A 21,427-nucleotide genomic window follows, 5' to 3' on the forward strand; every position below is an offset into this window, starting at 1 on the left:
TTCAGTGAGATGTCTGCTCAATTTGTGTTATGTCAGACATTGAATGAGCCAGTCAGGAGATTTCCACATTGTGTTGCTCTAGTTCCTTTAGCAGTAAGGTTAAGATCCTTGTCCTTCTGCAAGCTGCCTTGTGTTTCATGGAAAAGGGGTGGACTTGAACAAAGACATTGACAACTTGGCAGCAGTGGGGCTTGACCTGGAAACCTTCCGATTACAAGTCAAGTACCTTGACCACTGCGCTACCACTGCCCTTCACAATGAATCCTCTCTGCAATCACCTCATCCTGGATGCCTGTTCCACTGGAAGCCACGCACAGACACGCCGGCGTGTCTGGCAGTTCAGAGGGTTCACACTGGATCAGGAACAGAGATTAAATAACTAGGATGGCGTGCACTGGATTGGGCAGCTGTGGCTTCAGAGCATCAAAGTTCCAGTGCTATCCTTGGATGGAAACATGAATAATTTCTACCACAGTCTTATTGAAATCAGTTTATCTGTGATCGGAATAAACCGCAGGGACGTACAACTCTGGGACAACCCCCCCCCGAATATGCCCCCCCCCCCTTCTAACAGCCTATAATCATATGGGTTCAGTTTACTCTTTTACTGCTGCATGAATTTCACAATCATGCAATCATTTCCAAGCCTTCCTGCTGCTTCATGGAGGTTTACACTGACATATGAATTAGTCAGTGATGCCTTGAGCTTTCATTAGCCTAGATAACTGTTACTGTTTTCCCTGCTTTAATGTGATATTAAAAGTCATTTCAAAGCTTTGCCGTATAGAAAGCTAGAGCTTGCATAACCAAATAAAGTCATCAACATTACTAGTTATATGAGACATGTCTTTATGCAATAGGCCTATTTCATGTGAACTGATTTTTAATAAATCTCATAGGCAACTTGCGTAAATATGGTGTTTACTGTTTTGCCAACTGGTTATTAATAAATGCACTCAAATGCTACTTATGCCAAACTAACTATCTAGCTAACAGTGCCTGGAGATTAATCTTGGGAATCACATCCATAGTTTAACAGAGATACGGACTGCCAGAGCAAACAACAGACATTAACAGGCAGGACAATGCTGGTTTTACTGGAATGGTCAGAAAAGGATCAGACGAGATTCTGAATCAGAAAATATCATTTTAAAGTCAAAACAAGTTAAGGACCCGCTACCCCACTGTAGTTAAATAAAGCCATCAGTACAGTAAATGTATTGAAACCTATTTAATCTCATATCCATAATAGCTCTGCTGAGATCCCGACATAATAAAACTGAAGAGTATTGTTCCCATATTGCTGCCCAACATGAAGGTGGTAGGGCTCCTCCTCCCCCATCCCTTAAATCCCAAATTCCAAATCCTGAGAAGCCGCTTGTGTCCTGTGGGAATTATGAGCAGTTCTCTGCTCCAGGTTACTCTTCTCTCTGCTCTAGACCTGCTGTGAACTCTGTCCTGCAGGAACTAATGAACAACACATAGGTGGCTGGTCAAGAAACTGTCGAGGAGTTGGCTGTCCACCTACATTTGGGTATTTAGAATGGTAGTGCTGTATATAAAAAGGCTCTGTTTGCTTCACGATGCTGTTTGCTTTACTCACAATGCATGTGCTATTGAGTTAAAGCTTTTAAATTTAACGCCATAGTGTTTGACGCACACACACAGACGCACATGCACACACACACACACACACACACACACACACACACACACACACACAAATGAAGAGGGCGGCTTGCGATATTAGAGAGGTGGACTAAACGCCAGAAGGACAATAGTTGTGCGCTTTGAACGGGAGAGGGGTTTAAAAAAAAAAAGAAGGTCTAAAATGGCACAATTTCAGCTAACACTGACAAATGTGGCCTGTTGGTGGGGTGGCTTTAATGAAAGCTATTTTTCTCCATTTAGGACAGAGGTTGTTGCGCAGAGAGGTGAGACTCTGGCACAGTTAGAGCGGTGAAATATAGCACGTCCTCTTGCTAAAGAGCGCCGGCGACCCTGCGACAGGGAGAGGGAAGGCAACGAGGAAGAGAAGTGAGTCAAAGAGAGGAGAAAGACAAATAAGGCGTTCTGCAGAGAGAGAGAGAGAGAGAGAGAGAGAGAGAGAGAGAGAGAGGAATATTAAAAGAGGGGGCGGTGGAGAGAGAAAAAAGAACGAAACAAAGACAGAAGTCACTCACCATCCACTTCCAGGTGAACATGCCAGAGGTCACAGGGTCGGCGTCGGCTATACAGAGCAGGACAGCGGTGTCCCCCAAGTTCACGAACATGGGGCTCGTCTTCACGTGGACGCTAGGGGCGTCTGCACAACAAGCAGAGGTTACGGAACACTCACTTCTCCCCATTTTTTGGCTGTAACCACCAGTTAATACTGCAAGCTCGTACCTAGTCTACCTAAAAAGAAGCATAAATAGAGGCTAATTAGGCTGGAGCTTACAGCGCGGCTTAATTTTGCGTGACAGCGATGAGAAATTACAACATGACAATATACAGCATGGGGGGAAATTTCTAGGACGGCTCTTCAGCCTTGTAAAGTACAGTATGCTCTCCTGTTCGTTCTGAAGTCTAGGAAGATCTCAAGGACAGGCCTTCACCGTGGTGTATCGCTCTGGGCTGCTGGCTGCGATCAGCCATTCTTTAAAATGAATTTTTTTTTAGAAGCTCACACAAAACCACACTTCTGGAAAGGGCCAGGGCCGTGGAGTGGGAGACACGGCTGAAGGAAGAGAAGTTGGAGTAGCTGTTACATGAATGGCTCATTTCATATACTATGTTTGCAAAAACATGTCTTAATAACTAACAGTGATACTTTCATAAATTCTTGTGAATATAAAAGTTGCCTTGTGACACTGTGTTTCTTAAAGGGGATACTAGCTAGCTCTACTGCATGCTGGTTAGTGCTAGTGTGTAGGCGTGGGAATAACTACATTATGCTAGTCTACATGAGTGAGTAGGTGTGGGAATAACTACAGCATGCTAGTCTACACGAGTGAGCAGGTGTGGGAATAACTACAGCATGCTAGTCTACATGAGTGAGTAGGTGTGGGAATAACTACAGCATGCTAGTCTACATGAGTGAGTAGGTGTGGGAATAACTACAGTATGCTAGTCTACATGCAGTATGCTAGTCTACACGAGTGAGTAGGTGTGGGAATAACTACAGCATGCTAGTCTACACGAGTGAGTAGGTGTGGGAATAACTACAGCATGCTAGTCTACACAAGTGAGTAGGTGTGGGAATAACTACAGCATGCTAGTCTACACGAGTGAGTAGGTGTGGGAATAACTACAGCATGCTAGTCTACATGAGTGTGTAGGTGTGGGAATAACTATACTATGCTAGTCTATATGAGTGTGTAGATGTGGGAATAACTATACTATGCTAGTCTATACGAGTGTGTAGGTGTGGGAATAACTACTGTATGCTAGTCTACACGAGTATGTAGGTGTGGGAATAACTACAGTATGCTAGTCTACATGAATGTGTAGGTGTATGAATAACTACAGTATGTTAGTCTTCATGAGTGTGTAGGTGTGGGAATAACTATACTATGATAGTCTACACGAGTGTGTAGGTGTGAGAATAACTACATTGTGCTAGTTTACACAAGTATGCAGGTGTGGGAATAACTACAGTCTGCTAGTCTACATGAGTGTGTAGGTGTGGGAATAAATACAGTATGCTAGTCTACATGAGTGAGTAGGTGTGGGAATAAATACAGTATGCTAGTCTACATGACTGTAGGTGTGGGAATAACTACAGTATGCCAGTCTACATGACTGTGTAGGTGTATGCCCAGCGGTTTCCTAAGTGATCCATTTTCATGTTAAATCATTTGCTTAATGCAACTATTTAACCTCTTAAACTCCAGGCTTATTATCAAGATATTAATCTTAAATGTTATTATTATACTGTGGATTATTCATTAACAACACCGGAACTAATGCATGTATGTAGCTACATCAGAAAGCAATGAGATCCTGCTCCCCGGAGCATAAAGGGTTAAATGTAAGAGAGAAGTGACATGACCATCTGAGAGGATACTAATCTATCACGATACCCACCCACCATTTTACCCACGATGCATTTGTGCCTTCATCTGCACCCAAACCGCATGAGCCTTCTGGACGCGGCTCCGGTCACTGAACATTGCCTTAGAAATACGGGGCCCATATTTTATTCAGGAACCCAAACGACTGTTTCAGATGCCTCAAAAAGGACCAGGTGCATTTCCAAAAGATTGTTGCCTAAGGGCTTGGCCTAAGAATGCCGAGCCTCCCCACACCTCACCCCAGCCCACCCCGGTTTTCCAATCTACCCCTTTTAAAGCAGTACTCGGTTAATACTCATGTACGCCCGTGTTCTGTGATAATCTCGAGCTGGCTCTTACATTGTCTCAGGCAGGGGAGAGGAACCCTGACGTGGGGTCTCAGTGGCTGTCCATAAAAGCTATTAACGTGGCCCATCCATAATAAATATCTAGCGCTGTCAGCCGCTGTTGTAGCAGGACGTAGCAACCCATTAGTGATGGAGGATTTGCTAGAACATGCAGGCCTAGATCTGAAGCAGAGCTATTATTAAATCATTACCGAATAATTGCAGGCCAAAATCTCTCTCTGTCTCTTTTTCTCTCTGTATATCTGTCTCTCCCTCGCCCTCTTTTGCTCTTTTTTAAGCCATCAGTCAACAATGGCTAATGAAGAATATTTATATCTATGCCAGAACCTGATGGAGGGGTGTGATTGAGACCATCATTTAGGAGGGTTAAATGGGTGCTCTGGCTGCTGCACCAGGGAGCTGGCTTGTTGGTCCGGTGGTCAGGGCTCGCGTTTGCTGCCTGTCAAACCTGTGTTTGAGTCCCGGGTAGGGTGCGTGCCTTCTTCACAAGGGGATTATCCTTTCTCTCTCGCCCCGATAAATTTCACTGCAAACATGCTTAACTATACAGAACTATGGACCTATAAAACTAACACCGAGAGACCACATCGGGGGGGGGGGAAATGACAATCGTTCCTCCATGCCGCAGTACGGATGCAGGTGCGGTGTTCAAAGAGTGCAGCAGCTGTTTGTGCGTCAGTGGCGCTTCTGTGGGAGGTTCTAACATTTAACGTCCAACTTGACTTTGGTGCTCTGATTCCCTTCTGCGTTGGAACACTCCACTGTGTATGTGCCTGCATCTCGCCTGGTCACGTTCCATATCTCCAGCACCCAGCCTCTGGGAAAGTGGTAACGATGATCGTGCTCTGTTCACACACACACACACACACAAGCACACATACTCACAAAACTGACACCACATGAACCTAATATCACAGCTGCTGTAATGCATATGCGTACTACCATCTGTAATACAAGCATGCTCTAATTCATAGTCTATAAACATGTCTGATTACTTACAGTGATATATTAAAGGCTTGTTTATACACGCACACACACGCAAGCACGCGCGCACACACACACACACACACACACACACACACACACACATGCACGCATGACAGGAGAGAGGGAGCACACAGTCTGGATGAGTGAAGGGTGGGGACAGGATGAGTGGAGGGTGGAGACAGGATGAGTGGAGGGTGGAGACAGGATGAGTGGAGGGTGGAGACAGGATGAGTGAAGGGTGGAGACAGGATGAGTGGAGGGTGGGGACAGGATGAGTGGAGGGTGGGGACAGGATGAGTGGAGGGTGGAGACAGGATAAGTGGAGGGTGGAGACAGGATGAGTGGAGGCGGTAGTCCGGAGGGAGCAAAGCTGTAGACTAAACAGGCAGGGAAGGCGGTAAGGTCTGATGCTCTGCACTTCACTGATAGGAAGCAGAGCAGTGAAACATGCCAATGCTAGCATTAGACTCACAACAATTTTTATTTAGCCTGCATACTTTACCCCAACAGGCAGGACCACAGTTGGTAAGACGCAACGCCCACGGAGCCTTCCGGTGTTTTATTGAGTGTGCATATGGCCATGTTTGTACCTGTGTGTGTGTGTGTGTGTGTGTGTGTACATGAGAAAAGACGCCATGTGCGCGATACCACTTGTATAGCCACACTGTAATGTCTGTTACCTTTATTCACCTTCTCCCCGTGGAATATCCACTCACAAGAAATATCATCAGGATTGGCTGACACCATAACGGGAATGGTGACGGCATCATCCTCAGTGATCTCCACTTCTACAGGCTGCTCAGCTGAGAACTCTGGGGGGACTGACACACATGCATGAGAGTACATTTTATTTTATAAGACATTTTGATCCACCAATCCACACTTAATCACACATAATGATCAAATGAAAATACATTTTTATGAGTTTGAAAAATGTATTAAAAGTAATTAAACAATAAAAAAAAAAAAGAAAAAACTTGACAAAAAGTGTCCAGACCCTTTGCTGTGGTCACCCAGTTGAGGTCAGGCTCATCCTGTTTGCTTTAATTATTTTTGAGGTGTGTCTAGAACTCAGCAGGAGTCCACCTGTTGCAACTTGAATTGACTGGACACAGTTTGGATAGGCACACACCTGAGTCTGTAGGGGCCCACAGTTTACACTGCACGGTCAGAAAAAAAAAACAAAAACAACAAGCCACGGAGTTCAAGGAACTATCTGTGGGTCTCCACGATCAATTTGTGGCAAGGCACAGAATATAAAACACTATATAAGGCGTTGATTGTTTCCAGCACTACAGTGGCCGCAGGTCTCTGAATGTCCTTGAGTGGGCCAGCCAAAGCCCAGATTTAAGGCCATCCTTTATCTGTGGAGAGACCTAAAAATCCACAGATCACATGCCATCTAGGCTGACAGAGACTCTAGATGGTGGGTGGAATTCTCTAGATGAGAGAATCTGCCATGAAGAACTGTACAAACAGCCCAAATCCAGGTGTGCTAAGCTTGCAGACTCATATACAAGAAGTCTGGCAGCTGTAATTACTGCCAATGGGGGTTCTAAAAATTAAACGGTCTGAATACGTTTGTGAATAAGAGTTTTTGGTTTTTGATTTTTAATTACTTTTCAAAACTCTCTAAAAACATGGTTTCACTTGATCATTATATGTGTAGACTGATGGGTAAAAAATGCAATTAGACCCATTCAAAATAAAATCCATAACACCATAAAGTGTGCAACGAGGAGTCTGAATACTTTCTGAATACAATGTACATACACACAGATGCACAGTGGCATTAGTATGATATTCTGGGCCCTGACTCACTGTTTGCGACTTAATGTCGCAATTAAGTCACAGCTCTTAAGGCATGCGCCCATACATGTGTAGAATGTGTGACATACAAGCAAAATCATCTACGATAGACTTCAGGTCCAAATTCCTGCCTCTAGCAATTTCAGTGGACAAAGCAGCCAATGCAGTAAGTCTCTCCTTTTCTGAAGTAAGTGTCCTGTTCAGGAGGTCTGTTTAGCTCAGCCAACTGCTCGCAGCTGCCTTTCACTTTTGAGCTCCGTTTCTGTGCTTGAAGTTGCTTCTTCAAGTGCACTACAGAGAACATCAAAAGTTAAAGTCTCATTTAATGTTGAAATAAATGTTTACACTAGACTACCTATTTGGATCGCAATAAGTATACAGCATATTTAGCTAATAAGGTACAGACTAAATAAGTTTTTTTTTTCCCATTACATGCATATTTTGCTTAAAAAAACGTTTTGGTATACTTTAATTGAACTTTCATGTTTCAGAATTTTAGATTAATAAATCATGTTTGTGATAATCATGATATTTCATGCCTGAAATATCAGTGTAAGAACCCTTTGTCGGTTTGTCTACCATGAATAAGGCACGTGAAGAGGGGCATAAATGAACCTCAGGGTGTGCGTAAGGGTGTGCAGCATAATGTACGTAAGAAAGGGCCGAACTGGAATTATAGAGGACCCCGTCAATGTGGGCCCCAGTGTGATTGCCCCCCAGTAGTTACGCTACGGCAGACACACACACACACACACAGAAACACACATTTTGTTAGTTATTTCACTATATTGATAAAGCCATTCTAGACCCTGTATACTTGCTGGAACACTGGTCAGCCCCTGAGCTATTTTGTGATTTTGCTACAACAACGGTGTCAAATTACAGTCCTGGAAAGCCTGAGTCATGCACGGTTTGGTCATTTCTCTGCTCAAACCCACCAGACTCAACTCCTAAGTTCGCTACCAGGGTTAGTAGGTGCTCTACATCAGCACCACCTCTCAGTCTGCTCTTAGCTTGAAGGACACCTGAAGAGGAATTCTTTAAAGAAATCATTTGAGCTACAGGAATGAAATGCACGGATCTTGGTAAGTGACACAGGCTATAAGGGTAAATGGTCCCCACTGAAGGCCATGGTATGGTTGTACATTCAGTCATTTCAGTCCGAGTCTCAGCTGTAGACCTTGTGATTACGCTAAGGCCCACTGTCCTGTCAAATGATTTTGTGACCGGAGTACGTATGTAATCTCTTATTGTCGTGCGTTCTCTACTGCGTTTTTTTTTTATTCCTACTGCACTATATTTGTTTCCTGTCAGCACTGTGAATGTTATACATGTATGTGGGTATCTTGCATCTTGGATCCAGGGGAAATGGTTCACAATGTATATGGCTGTGTTGATGATAAAGATAAAGATCCACTTGACTTCACTTGATTTCCACGAACACGTGAATGTAGCTCCACAGTGAGCTTCTCTGAGAGACAATAAGCACATTTAACACTATATGTATATAAGAAGCTATAGGTGTAGCATATTCAGGATTTACCTGACATTTTACCTCAGAAATACTGTTTTATATTCCTACTTTTGTTATTTGCATTAATTGCACTGATAAAACTTGGAAACCGTGTCACTAAATCTTTGATTCCTTAAAAATAAGCAGGGGCAAATCACCCCTGTCATGTCAGAAATTGAACTGGTTTAGCCCGAATTCCCCAGTCTTTTTTAATTTAATACATTCCAGTTCTTATTATCAGCCTACATAAAAATAATGAAATATTTAGTCATTTTAGACAAATTCATAGAGCCTAAAGCATAATCATAAAACCATAGCTCCGCACACATATACTTTTGACTAAAAATCTTTCCTTTTGTTAAACTTGTTTACTAAGTATATAATTTGTATAATTTATTTGGTTTGAATTGTCACAATAATATCATTTGCATAACGGACAACATTACAGCACTGCAGTTGGTCTTCTTTTTGCTTTCCTTTGGTTTTCCTTTCGCCATTTCTTTTGTGTGCATGTTTCTTAAAAATCTCGGTGCTGTGTACACAGCCCCGCTGCAAATGACAGGCTCTCAGTGGACTTTTCCCACTCCAGACTTTAGGGAGCAGCCATCCCGTCCCCACCACCGAGTGGCCGCCACATTATTTACGGATAAAGCCTGGGAAAACAAAAGCATGAAGGGCAACAGAGCAAGCACTGTGGCGCTCCACCCATCCCCAAAACTCCGCCCCCTTGCAGTCAAACAAACAAAAATATATAAATAGTGAAATGGAAAACGTCTCAAAAAAAAATAAGAATAATAATTAAAAATGATAAGGATCTAGCCTTTCATTTGTCTCCTCGGTGGCTGATATGCAACCATGCTTGTGGTCTTTTATATCTCATTGCGTTATAGTTGACAGTGCAGAAGTGCTATTTATTAGCTATGAGTTGCCATAGCAAAGATTTTTAATCAGTGTCTGAGTAATTATGAACACATGCTAATGGTTTATTTACGAAAGCGCTGTTTGTGTTTAATGTGTAATGGATTTCTTTCTTCCAGCCAGTTTGGCTTCTGTGGATACTAGCAGTTACACAGGCATAGACGTAAATCTAATTATTTGTACAACAGAGTTCAAACAGTCTATTCAAACTCAGTAATTTTTCAGTCGCTCATGGCCTGGATGACTCCGTATGTCTCAGACTAAAGCACACTTTCATATTTATTGCCTGTGTCCTAATTGTGAGTTTGTGTGTGTGCGCGTGCCGTTACCAAATGTAATTTCCGAGCGGATGGGGATTCACATGCAGACTATCGTGCAGAGTATACATGCACAGATCAAAAGAAAAACTCATCTAAGGAAAAAAAAAAAGGAAAAAAAATAATTATACAGAAAAAGCAATTAATGTTCAGAAATCTCAGTCAGATGAATGATGCAGCCTTTTGTATAGAAAAGCAGAGTGCCAGGTAGGGATAAAAACAACCTCAGCATGTGAATGTGCACACACACACACACACACACACACACACACACACGCACTTGTGTGTGCACGCACACATGCAGGCAGGCTTTGAAGATGCGTCTGGCTACATCAGGCGAAACAGCATCAAAGTCAAGTGTGCCTGTTGTGTTTGACAAAGCCATGACCACTGAAGACACGATAGTGCCCGTAAACCACAAAAAACACATATACGATTAAACTTACAAAGCCTAACAGCTCTTTCAAAACACACACACATACATGCACTCACACGCACACTGTTGCCAATCTGACAAAATTCACATATACCCTCATGGGAAAACAGGCACAGACTCCCTTGCACCCCAACTCCACACACACATGCACTCATTCTCTCCTTTCATACATACACAAAGAGTTATAGAAAACAAATATGCCTTTATGACAGTGATGATACTGGCATGCCCACACACACTTTCCCACACTCATACACACACTCACAGAGAACATTAAGAGTGTAGAAGGTGTTGACTCCTTCAGAGAGCAGGTTACTGAAGGCCTGACAGGTGATCCTGTTGCCGTGGTGATGAGAGCCCAAGGGGAGAACAAGCTGGCTGCTGACAGATACTCCACCGTACTCCGCCTTCTTCAGAGGCTGGTCTATTCCCACCAGCCTGATTTGGGGGGGGGGGACAGAGAGAAGTAAACAGTGTGAGAGAAAAGAAAGGTAGAAAGGGGAGGAGAGAGAGCAAGAGAGGATGAGAGTGTAGAAAGTGTAGAGAAATGGCGAGGGAGGAAGGGAGACATCAGTAAAGGACAATGAGATATGCACGCAGGCTGTTCAAATCGAGTGCCTCTTCTATGCGTAAATGTTCATTAGGAATTCAAACTTTGCCCACAGGCAAATTTCGTCTTGATAAAGACGGGAAGTAGCTTGCGGTGAAAATTCCAGAAGGAAGTGCAAGAAGAAAAAAAAAAGAAAAAAAAAGGTTGTGTCACAAAAAAACTGGTCACAACTACTGGCTGTATTTCCCAGCATTCCAAAATTAGAGCATTGCTGGGTTTTCCTAATCAAACCAATCAATAGCCTGTGTATGTTTGAGAAAGCCCTTGGCACTGAATCCCTGCCTGCTTCCAGTCAGCCTTCTTTCCACAGCAGGTCTAATGGAGCCCTAGGGAGAGCAAGTGCAGTCCTATCCTCTGGAACTTTCCGAGATGAGCTTTAACATAGGGGAAGATTCTCCGGCTGCTTTGGCTATCGACCGCGCTGAAGACGGACCTTAACGAGGTAATGACTCAGCGTTCCGCGTGCGTGACAGGGGATTGGAGCCAGATATGGATCGCCGGTGGGACCGCTCCACACTCAGCCCCACGGTGTTCCAGAGCCATTACAGTGGAGCCATTACATCGTCCTTCGGCACGATGTTAATCAGGTGGTGGGCCGGAGAGCGCCTCTCTCCCGCCGCGCTCTGAAAGCAGACGAGCTCTCCAACTCTCAGTAGAGGGAATCTGTGAACGCTGTGGACTGTGGAATGGAGAACTACACAGAAGGTGTTTTTTTTAAAAGCATTTTTATGTAGTTTTGCTCTTCACTCGGTCTAACTTTCCATTTCCACAGGGCCTGTCTCGCACCACAGAGCACGTTACAGGCCAGTGACGGCACACAGTTCCTCATGGGTCTCCCCGATTGGAGGGCTCTGCAGCACGGCTTGACGTCTTCACATTCTGGCATGACCCGGCAGAGTCCTCGCTGGACCCCGATAGCTGGCACTAGTCCAGCCCTACCCAACCATGTGCGCTAGGGTCAGAAAGAGCCAGCAGTCGCTGGGCATCCAGGGCTTGTAACTGACAGTTTCCCACACAAAGTGCAAAAACACTAGTGCTAATTAAATCCAAACAGACCTGCTAGACAAATACTCCAAGAGATGCTGGCTTTGTGAATGTGTGTGAGTGTGAAGGTAACCGTGTTAATGACCAGGGGATAAGCTATTTGACAATGTACAGGCTCCAGGCAATGTTGGATTGTGTGTGTGTGTGTGTGTGTGTGCGTTTGTGACTGAGTGTGAGAGAGTGTGTGCATGGGCATTTGCATGTATAAGAGACTCAGACCCAGGTAATGTTAAATAAACTATGTATGGATGTGTGTATATGTTTGTCTGTGCATAGTGATAGACACTGATTTAGTACTTAGTGAACTGGTAGGGGAGTGTGTGTGTGTGCGCGTGTATGTGAATGAGTGAATGTGTGTGTGTGTGTGTGTGTGTGTGTACATGTGTGTCTGAGAGAGTGACTGTGAGTGTGTGTTTGAGTGAATGATTGTGTGTGTGTGAGAGTATGTGTGTGCGCGCGTGTGTGTGTGTGTGCGTGCGCCCATGTGTCAGTTGAGTGACATGGCCCCGGTACCTGGTGGATCCCAGGCTCCAGCTGATGTTGGCTCTCGGGTTGCTGCTCCCAGCCACACAGAGCAGTCTGAGACTGTGTCCCGCTCGCAGCTCCGTCTCACTCACCACTATCTTCACACTCACCGCAGGGACTGTGCCAGGAACACATCACACCGATGTCACACTGTCACTCCTCAACAACACCTGTGTTTCACTAAAAGCTCATCGTTGCTAGAAAAGGTGTTCACACTGACACCTTTGAGTGATCCAGCCCCGCACAATTCACAATATCTCCACTTTAGTTTCTATCTAACATAAATTAAGAAAACTGTGGTCTGAAATCGTCTCGCGGTTGGAGCAGAGGGGCTCGACTCCTGCTCTTGGACTGCTTCAGACGAACTGTCTCTGAACCAGGACAGAGAAGCACTACCGATTTATTACCAGAGCTCCATTCATTACAATAAAATAAAGGTGTATCAGTGGTTCAGAATAATAAAGGCTCTCAGTAGCTGTGGAGGACTTTACATCTGCCTCTCTCTCGCTGACTTCACCACCTGTTTTATTAGGATCGCCCACTGTGCACCTACTCTCACTGGCCACTTTAATGGCTACGTCTGTCTCATAGGTGCTTTTTATAGGCGTGCAATTACAGACTATAGCCCATCTGTTTCCCTGCACAATTTGCCAGTCACCCTCTATCCTGCTGGTCACTGGGCAATTTCGGAACACAGGACAAAGCCAGCTGACTGATGGTATTAATGTAGGCGCCGCTATGAACGCGTCAGGCCCAGTGGTGCTGATGGATTTCTTTCTGTGCGGTGTCCGCGTCATGCTGTCTTTGCTGAGACTGGTGAAAAGTTTCCAGACAGTACCCACGATCCTATGCTCAGACACTGATCACTGAGAAGCTGGAGGATGGCTAGCTCAAACTTGGAAACAGATGGGTGTTAGTTCCTATCTGCATGGCCACACATATAAAGAACAGGGTAAGAAGCATTTTTAAAATCTACATCTGCTCTTATCTTTCTCACAGAAAGTGCGTCGCCGCATGCGCACTTTCACACAGGCTCATGTACTGACGTTGGCGCCTTCGGCTCAAGGTAACGAACTTCTGGTGACGGCACTATCGCAAGTGCGTGGCTTGTTTTATCTGGAAGGTGATGCAGGAAGGCTATTGACCTATGATTATCTTAACAGAGCCATTTTAAGGCAACAAGAAGAATGCCATCACAGTTCATAGCGCATGCACTGCTTTTGGAAACTATATTAGAACAAACGATTGATTATATATCAGTTTCTGTGTTCGGTTTTCACATTAGAATGGTTTTACTGGCATAGACAAACTGGTGGGACTGGCCAGTTAGGGTGATGTCTAGAGTTCTATGCTGATTGTATGGGTTCGGTTTGGTGGCCATTTGGACCACAGGGCTGAACTTACAGTGCACGTGCAGCTTGGTCTCAGTGGAGAGCACGGTCTTGGCCTTGTTGGTGGCATCGCAGCGGTAGGTGGCCAGGTTGTCGTTGGGTTGCAGGGTGAGGAGATACTCCCGAGAGACCCCTCGCTCAGACTGCATTTGCCGTGAAAGACCCTGCACTGTCCTACCATTCTGTCACATCATTATGCATACAAATACACACAAACACACACACACGAGCACAAACGTACGTATGCACAAACCAAGGCCAACAAGCACACACGAGCACAAACACACAGACATAAAGTCAACAAGTACAATGGGTTAAAAAAGTCACAGCATTACACAACCTTGTAACTTTAACACTGACAATGTTTAGACATTCTATGTTAAACTGGAAATTCAAATGGAAAGGTTATTAACCCAAGCCACATAACCAGCCTGTTTCGATCGAAAACTATCATCAAGTCAAGTCAGCTGATAATATAATCCAACCTAAAGACTAACCACAGCCAAGCCATTTCTCAGGAAATGTCAGAGGACATGCTAGAGAAATTAAACATATACTAAAGTGTCCAATCAAATTTCAGGAAAGGATCTGATGATGTCTTAAAAGCTAAGCTTTTTTGCCCTGCTGCATTTCAGCTTAATAGATATTCTCTAGCCAACTGCTAAGTTGAAAAGTTCCCCCTCTTTTCATAACATCCTAATTAAATGATAAAATAACACAGGCATATGGATTTTATGCTCCCTGTATTGTGGGCAAAGATGATCTCAGTGTGCTCAGAGCGTGTATGTTTTACAGAGTTAAGAGCTGTTTAAATGCTGAATTCCACAATAGCATCCATTTTGACCTGGCTTTCCCAGCGTGTGGGCAGCTCTTAGCTTGGTTCATTGGATGTGATGGTGGACAGCTCGCTAGAGCTGGCCAGAGCTGGCTGTGGTGTGCTCACTGTTAAAGCCACACTCACTTCACTCTTAAGGGCCTATTCGTTTGGTCTTTAAAGTTACTGCACTAAAATCGAGAATGGACCAGTACATGGGTCATTGTTTTTGAGGTCTGAATGGACTAGAAACTGATTTGTTCAGACCTTAACATTTCAGAACTAATTTGGGAGTCACAAAGTATGGCTATACCCCCCCCCCCCCCCCATGGAAATGTTCATTCTTCATTCTACATAAAAGTTTCCAGCTGATTCTGAACATGCTATATTATAAATTAATCCATTAAAAAAAATCAGATATTAAATGTAGATTTCTGTTAGTGCATATGACTGACAGTAACACGTGTGACACTTAGTCTATTATTTCTTTAAAAGCTCTCCAAAAGCCTACAGCCTTCAAACAATTCTACCTGCCATCTTACATTTAGTAGCAATTCAGATGTCACATGTGCTTTGAAAAGCTCTCATGTAAAAAAGGTAGGACTGCTTTTCTTTAAAAAAAACAAAAAACAACAACAACAACAACAAAAACCCACACACACCGATAACAGCGTTTAAGATAAGGGTTCATGTCACAAAAATAAGTACACACACACACACACACACACACACACACACACACACACACACACACACACCTTGAACCATGCCAGATGCCCTGTTGGATTCCCTCCACTAGAAAAACAGACCAGTCGTATGGTTTTCCCTGAGCGCAGAGGGGTTCCTGTAGGAGGGACATCCAACCACACCTTTTGAGGAGGATCTGAGAGAGAGAGATGGGGGGGTGAGAGACAAAGAGAAAGCATCACTGAGGATTTTGTTGTTGTTGCTACTTTGAAATCATCATTTGCATGCCAACATTGACTCACAATAGACACTGAGGGTCTTGGATTTGACGCTGGAGAATCGTGTGCCTTTGTTGAATGCCTCACAGGTAAGCAGGAGTCCATTCTTCTCCCTGGACACCACATGAGTCAGGTTCGACATTGTTGTCATGCCTCCGTTTTCACCCTTCAACCCAAGAGACTCATTTCAACTCATTTCAATTATATTACAGTAACAATTAGAAGAAAAAAGAAAGGGGCATTTAGGAATAACACATCACCATCATTTAGGAGATGACTGTGTGGCTACAAGTTGCCACACATCAAAGGAAACACTTGGCCTGTCACGCTGGCGGCACAGAAGCGAGAGGCGAAGTTGAGCTAACGTGCTCTTTATTATTAATGACAAACAATGTAAACGCTAAAGTAATCCGCAGGGATGCTACGAATGCCGTAGTATCCTTGACCACTAACGTGCAGCGTTGTTCTTCAGGACCTGCGGGTGCATAAATAGGGAGGAGTGAGGAGGAGTAGGTGTCTCCGCAGGTGCAGCCTGTGAAAGGAGGTGATGAGGCCGGGGTCTAAAACCTGGGAGGCCGGGACCCAACTACATTCCTCGACAGAATGGTAGGACAGTGCAGGGTCTTTCACTGCAAATTCAGTCTGAGCGAGGGGTCTCTCGGGAGTATCTCCTCACCCTGCAACCCAACGACAACCTGGCCACCTACCGCTGCGATGCCACCAGCAAGGCCAAGACCGTGCTCTCCACTGAATCCACAAGGTATTGCAACCCCCTGCCTCTCCTCTGGGAATCGAGCACAGTCCTCACCTTGTACATCGGGCCCCCTTCCGTCTCCAGGGGCGGAGACGGGTTGGTCGAAGGACTGTCCTCCTCGGCGAGGGGACCCTGCGTCATGGGCTTCAGTGCCGAAATGTGGAAGGCCCGGGAAGCCCAACTACGCCCTGCCAGAGCAACCCAGTAAGTTACCTCACTGATCCTCTCCTCGACTATATACAGGCCCTCGTATTTTGCGGCCAGTTTGCCAGTGGTGCCCGCACGGCTGTCTCTGGTTGAGACCCACACCTTCTGTCCCGGTGCGTATCATGGGGTCTCCCCCCTTCGCCTGTCCGACTTCCTCTTGTGGCAGTTGCCTTGCGCGGTCACTGATGTGTCTCCTCCCAAGTCCGTTCGCTCTCTTTGCACCAGATTTCAAACGCCGGCCGGCCTGAAGCGGGGATGTTCCAGGGGTAGAACAAACGGTGGTTGATACTACCTTCGAGTGTGTTCTAGGGTAAGGTCAGTACTCGCGTGACGCAGAGAGTTTTGTGCTTACTCCGCCCAAGGGAGGTATACGCTCCATGTCTCAGGATGGTGTTGACAATATAGACAGAGGAACTTACCCAGTACTTGGTTAACCCTCTGCGCTTGTCCTTTCGACTGTGGCTGATAGCCAGACGTCAGGCTGACTATGATGTTGAGCTTGCCCAGCAGTTCTCTCCACACTTGAGACATGAACTGATGTCCTCCGGCAGACCCAACTGGTGGAATACTTGGTGGAACAGCAGGTCGGCCGTTTCCAGCATGGTAGGCAGGGGGATAAACCATCTTCGAGAACCTGTCAATGACTGTTAGAATTACTGTATTGCCCTCAGAGGCAGGTAGGGAGGTGACGAAGTGCAAAGCGAGCTGCGACCAAAGTCTCAGAGGAGTAGGCAGGGGGAGCAACTTACCGATGGGGGGAATGCGTGGGGTCTTGCTGCAGGCACAGTCCGTGCAAGAAGACACATATTTCTCCATGTCCTTGTGCATAGTGGGCCACCAGTAATGAGTGCCTATTAACTGTGCCATACGTGTGGCATCAGGTTGTCCCATTCCCACGGAGGTATGTGTCCGTGTGCTCAGATCACTCCGATGTTTTAGCGGTATGTAGAGGTGGTTGGATGGGCACTGCAGATATGGATTCGTGACCTTTATTTGTGGGTCAAAGTCCCACTCCAGGCACGGCAAGAAGCACGAGAGGGGAAGAACAAGTTCTGCAGTGATCAGTAGGGCTTTTGCGTGGTGTTGCCGGGACAGTGGGTCCGTCCTGGTGTTTTTCTCCCCAGGTCTATAGGTTACACAGAACTTGAACCTGGAGAAGAAAATAGACCGGGCTTGCCTAGCCTTCAGTCTTTTTGTGGTCTGTAAGTACTCCAGGTTTTTGTGGTCGATGTATATTGTAAAGGGGTGTCGCACTCCCTTGAGCCAATGCCTCCACTCCTCGAAGGCCAATTTCATGGCTAACAACTCACAGCCTCTTACACTGTAGTTCTGCTTTGCAGGGCTTAGTTTCTGGGAAAAGTAGGCAATAGGTTGCTGTAGAACTGGTGTGGTGGTGAAAGCAACCTTGACCACCTTGGAGGTCCACCTGACCCGCTTAGCTAGTCCACGAAATTGGTCTGTGCGGGGTTTTGTGATGGAACTAAAGTTCCTGATGAACCTCCTGTAGAAGTTCGCAAAGCCCAGAAGCTGTGTTAGTGCCTTGCATGTGTGCGGTCTAGGCCAAGCCCTCACTGCCTCCAGTTTACACGGCTGCATGTGCACACTGCCCTCCTGGATGACCTACCCCAGAAAGTCTACCTCCCTACGGTGGAACTCGCACTTCTTTGCTTTGCAGTATAGGTGGTTCCTTAATAGGCTCTGCAGCACGGCCCACACGTCGAGCACGTGTTGGTTCCAGGAAGAGGAATAGATCAGGATTTTGTCAATGTAAGTGACGACAGAGCTTCCCAAGTACTCCCTCAGAGCCGGTGACCTGCTTGTCTGCTCCGGGGCTCTCTATGGAGGTCACCAGGAAGGGCATTATCTTGTTGGAGACAAGAGTGTAGAATGTGGTTGTCGGGATGGTGCTGTACATAGGCTCCTCTGGCGGGTCGGTCTGTCCGGCTCCTAAGGTTCCCTCCCTTTGTGGTGAGCCGTGGCTAAGGTACTGATGCCGCTCTTGCAGGAGGTGGCTGTAGGTAATGGCAAGACGCACTACCTCGTTCAACGAGGCAGTTTGCTGCTTGCAGGCCAGCTCTGCCTGCAACTCTGCCCTTAGCTCTCCAAGGAATGTGTCGAACAGCGTGGGTTCATTCCATCTTGCAGCCAGGGTCCAGAACTCTATGGTGTAGTCAGCAGCTGGTCTGAGACCCTGCCTCAGACGCAACAGGGCTTGTCCGCAGAGCCACCCCTGATGGAGGTGGTTGAACATAGCCCTTAGTTTCCAAATGACTAGCGCCGCACCCCAAGTGCAAGCTTTACCTGTGAGCCTGATCACGAAGGACACATTCACGTAATCCTTTAACCAAGACTGGTACCCAAACAAGAGTTCACAACGAACCCCTCACAAGTTTTTGGGTTTCCTCCATATGCCTCAGGGGTAGTGATCAGTCCTTTAACCCCTTCAGGCACCGGTGGACTGACCGGGGTGGGGGGGGGGGGGGTCGCCCATTGCTCTGGACTCGTGACCAGGCAGTGCACATACTGCCCGAGTACCTGCACCATTGAGTGAACCTCCCCGATCTTCTGCTTCTGCTGGTCCAGAGCCGCCATCTGAACCACTAGCAGGTGAGCCCAGTCAGGGCTGCTTGCTTCACTTCCAGGTGGCTGCGCATTCTGTGATACTGGCGGCACAGAAGAAGGGAGAGGCGAAGTTGAGCTAACGTGCTCTTTATTATCCATGACAAACAATGTAAACGCTAAAGTAATCCGCAGGGGTGCTACGAACGGCGAGTTGCAATGCACCGAGGGAACTCCGTAGTATCCTTGACCACTAATGTGCAGTGTTGTTCTTCGGGACCTGCGGGTGCATAAATAGGGAGACACAATGATGAGGAGCAGGTGTCTCCAATCAGTAATCAGGTGATTGAGAATGGGGTAGACAAAATGGTACGGCCCCCGTCCGAGGTGGGCATGTCCCTCTCGGTGGGGGACCAGCCAACCGTGACGTGGCCATTCTGTGTTTTGAGTCAAGCTTTCTAACACTGTATGGTGTCCACAGTTACAGTCACTCGAATCCACTCAATCAGTTATATATTATACAACACTAAAGATGTTTTTTCAATATTAAGAATACTGGGTTAAAAAAAAAGGACGCCAAGCCTGGTGAGAAGACTTTCACAAGATCTTTAACCTGGTAATTCATATTTATGCATGTATGCATTAATATGCTCCCTTTAATACATATTATTTTACAGTGAAAGGTGTCTCCCATCCCCTGTACCACCAGAACAAATGTTGATATCTTTTCTCTGAGGTGAGTTCGCTTGTGAGAAGTCTCGTTTGGCTCCACGCGGCTTGCCGAGAAAACTGGCCTGTGCTTCACCTCCTCACCTCTGCATGCTTAATTACTGTCAGCCGAGCAGAAAACACGTCATGGAAAGCAACAGAGGTAGCAATAGAAAACCATACTGCCAGAAAGGTCATTCCTGCTCTCTTGTAATCAAAGCTTAATCAATGTCTGTGTGTGTCTGGTGTGTGTGTGTGTGTGTGTGTGTGTGTGTGTGTGTGTGTGTGTGTGTGTATGTATATATATATATATATATATATATATATATATATATATATATATATAGAGAGAGAGAGAGAGAGAGAGAGAGAGAGAGAGAGAGAGAGAGAGAGAGAGAGAGAGAGAGAGAGAGCGAGAGAGAGAGAGAGAGGGGGGGGGGGGGGGGAGAGAGAGATATTCAAAATCGTAGTGAAGTACACAAGGTTTCCAGAGAAACAGGACGTTTCGGACCAATTCCTCCTCCTAGAAACTGCTGATGAAGGACCTCTATCTGTCCTGTTTCTCTGGAAACTCTGTGTACTTCACTAGTTCTGAATATCTCTACATCTCTTACTACTGTACACTGCAGTTACTGGAATCTTCTTCAGATATTATATATATATATATATATATATATATATATATATATATATATATATATGAACTTTAGAATATATATATCATGGCAATATGTAAATGAAACAATATAAGGAAACAATGTTAATCATATGTAATACACATCAAAATGAACAAGTGTGTGGCTCCCTTATTTTGGCTTTTATTCACCTACATTTAATTCAAATCAAACCCCACAGAAAATGAACAAAGAATGAATAAAACATGTTAGAAAGCCTCTGATCTCACAGGTAATTAAGTGGCAGCTAATGGAATCCAAACTAAAAGTTGGTGCCGCCGCTCTGTGTTAGGGTCAAGGTGTGTGCCTGTTATTTTGTAGTATAATAGCTGAATTATACTTTTAATCAAAGACTCCATCTTGGAAAGCCGCTTATTGTCAGTGGCGGCAGCCCGACCAGGGTTTGCTTGACGGTGGTTTTTCTTGTGCCTGACTTCAAGGCTAAACCCGTCAAGATATCAATGAAGAAACACACTGAGTACACATTTCTTCATTCTCAGAAAAGGGAGGATTTTTTTTTTTCTGAAGCATGCTTAGAAACTTAACGCAACGGAATGAATGGTTTACCCATGACTGAATTAGTCAAAGCTGTATAAGTTGCAAGGTGAGCAATCTTAAGCAATTTCTAATGATATGCTGTCCTCAATTAGCCATATTACTGTGCCGTATAATAACTATATTTCATCTTAGGTGCTTTTTCATTTTTTTTTTTGCTAAATAAATAAATAAATCTATAGTAACAGAGTAGAATCTATAGGTTCAACCAGTAAAGTCACATCATGTTGGTTGATATC

General features: G+C 45.2%; 1 protein-coding gene across 4 annotated transcripts in view; it reads right to left on the bottom strand.

Annotated features, from left to right (window-relative positions):
• The window catches only part of nphs1 (NPHS1 adhesion molecule, nephrin), a 65,179-nt gene that overhangs the window by 13,382 nt on the left and 30,370 nt on the right, over positions 1-21,427 (bottom strand). For all 4 annotated transcript variants that reach the window (XR_004776912.1, XM_035534429.1, XM_035534428.1 and 1 more), the window contains exons 11-18: positions 15,756-15,897; positions 15,525-15,649; positions 13,966-14,134; positions 12,550-12,679; positions 10,648-10,820; positions 6,070-6,210; positions 5,107-5,247; positions 2,184-2,305 (exon numbers count right to left, since the gene is read on the bottom strand). Coding sequence is in view for 3 of the 4 variants with exons in the window: in XM_035534429.1 (XP_035390322.1) it covers positions 2,184-2,305; positions 5,107-5,247; positions 6,070-6,210; positions 10,648-10,820; positions 12,550-12,679; positions 13,966-14,134; positions 15,525-15,649; positions 15,756-15,897 (1,143 nt within the window). In the remaining variant the exon portion in view is untranslated. The remainder of the gene's footprint in view (positions 1-2,183; positions 2,306-5,106; positions 5,248-6,069; positions 6,211-10,647; positions 10,821-12,549; positions 12,680-13,965; positions 14,135-15,524; positions 15,650-15,755; positions 15,898-21,427) is intronic.

Source organism: Electrophorus electricus, chromosome 15 (assembly GCF_013358815.1).
Source record: "Electrophorus electricus isolate fEleEle1 chromosome 15, fEleEle1.pri, whole genome shotgun sequence".
NCBI classification, from domain to species: Eukaryota; Metazoa; Chordata; class Actinopteri; order Gymnotiformes; family Gymnotidae; genus Electrophorus; species Electrophorus electricus.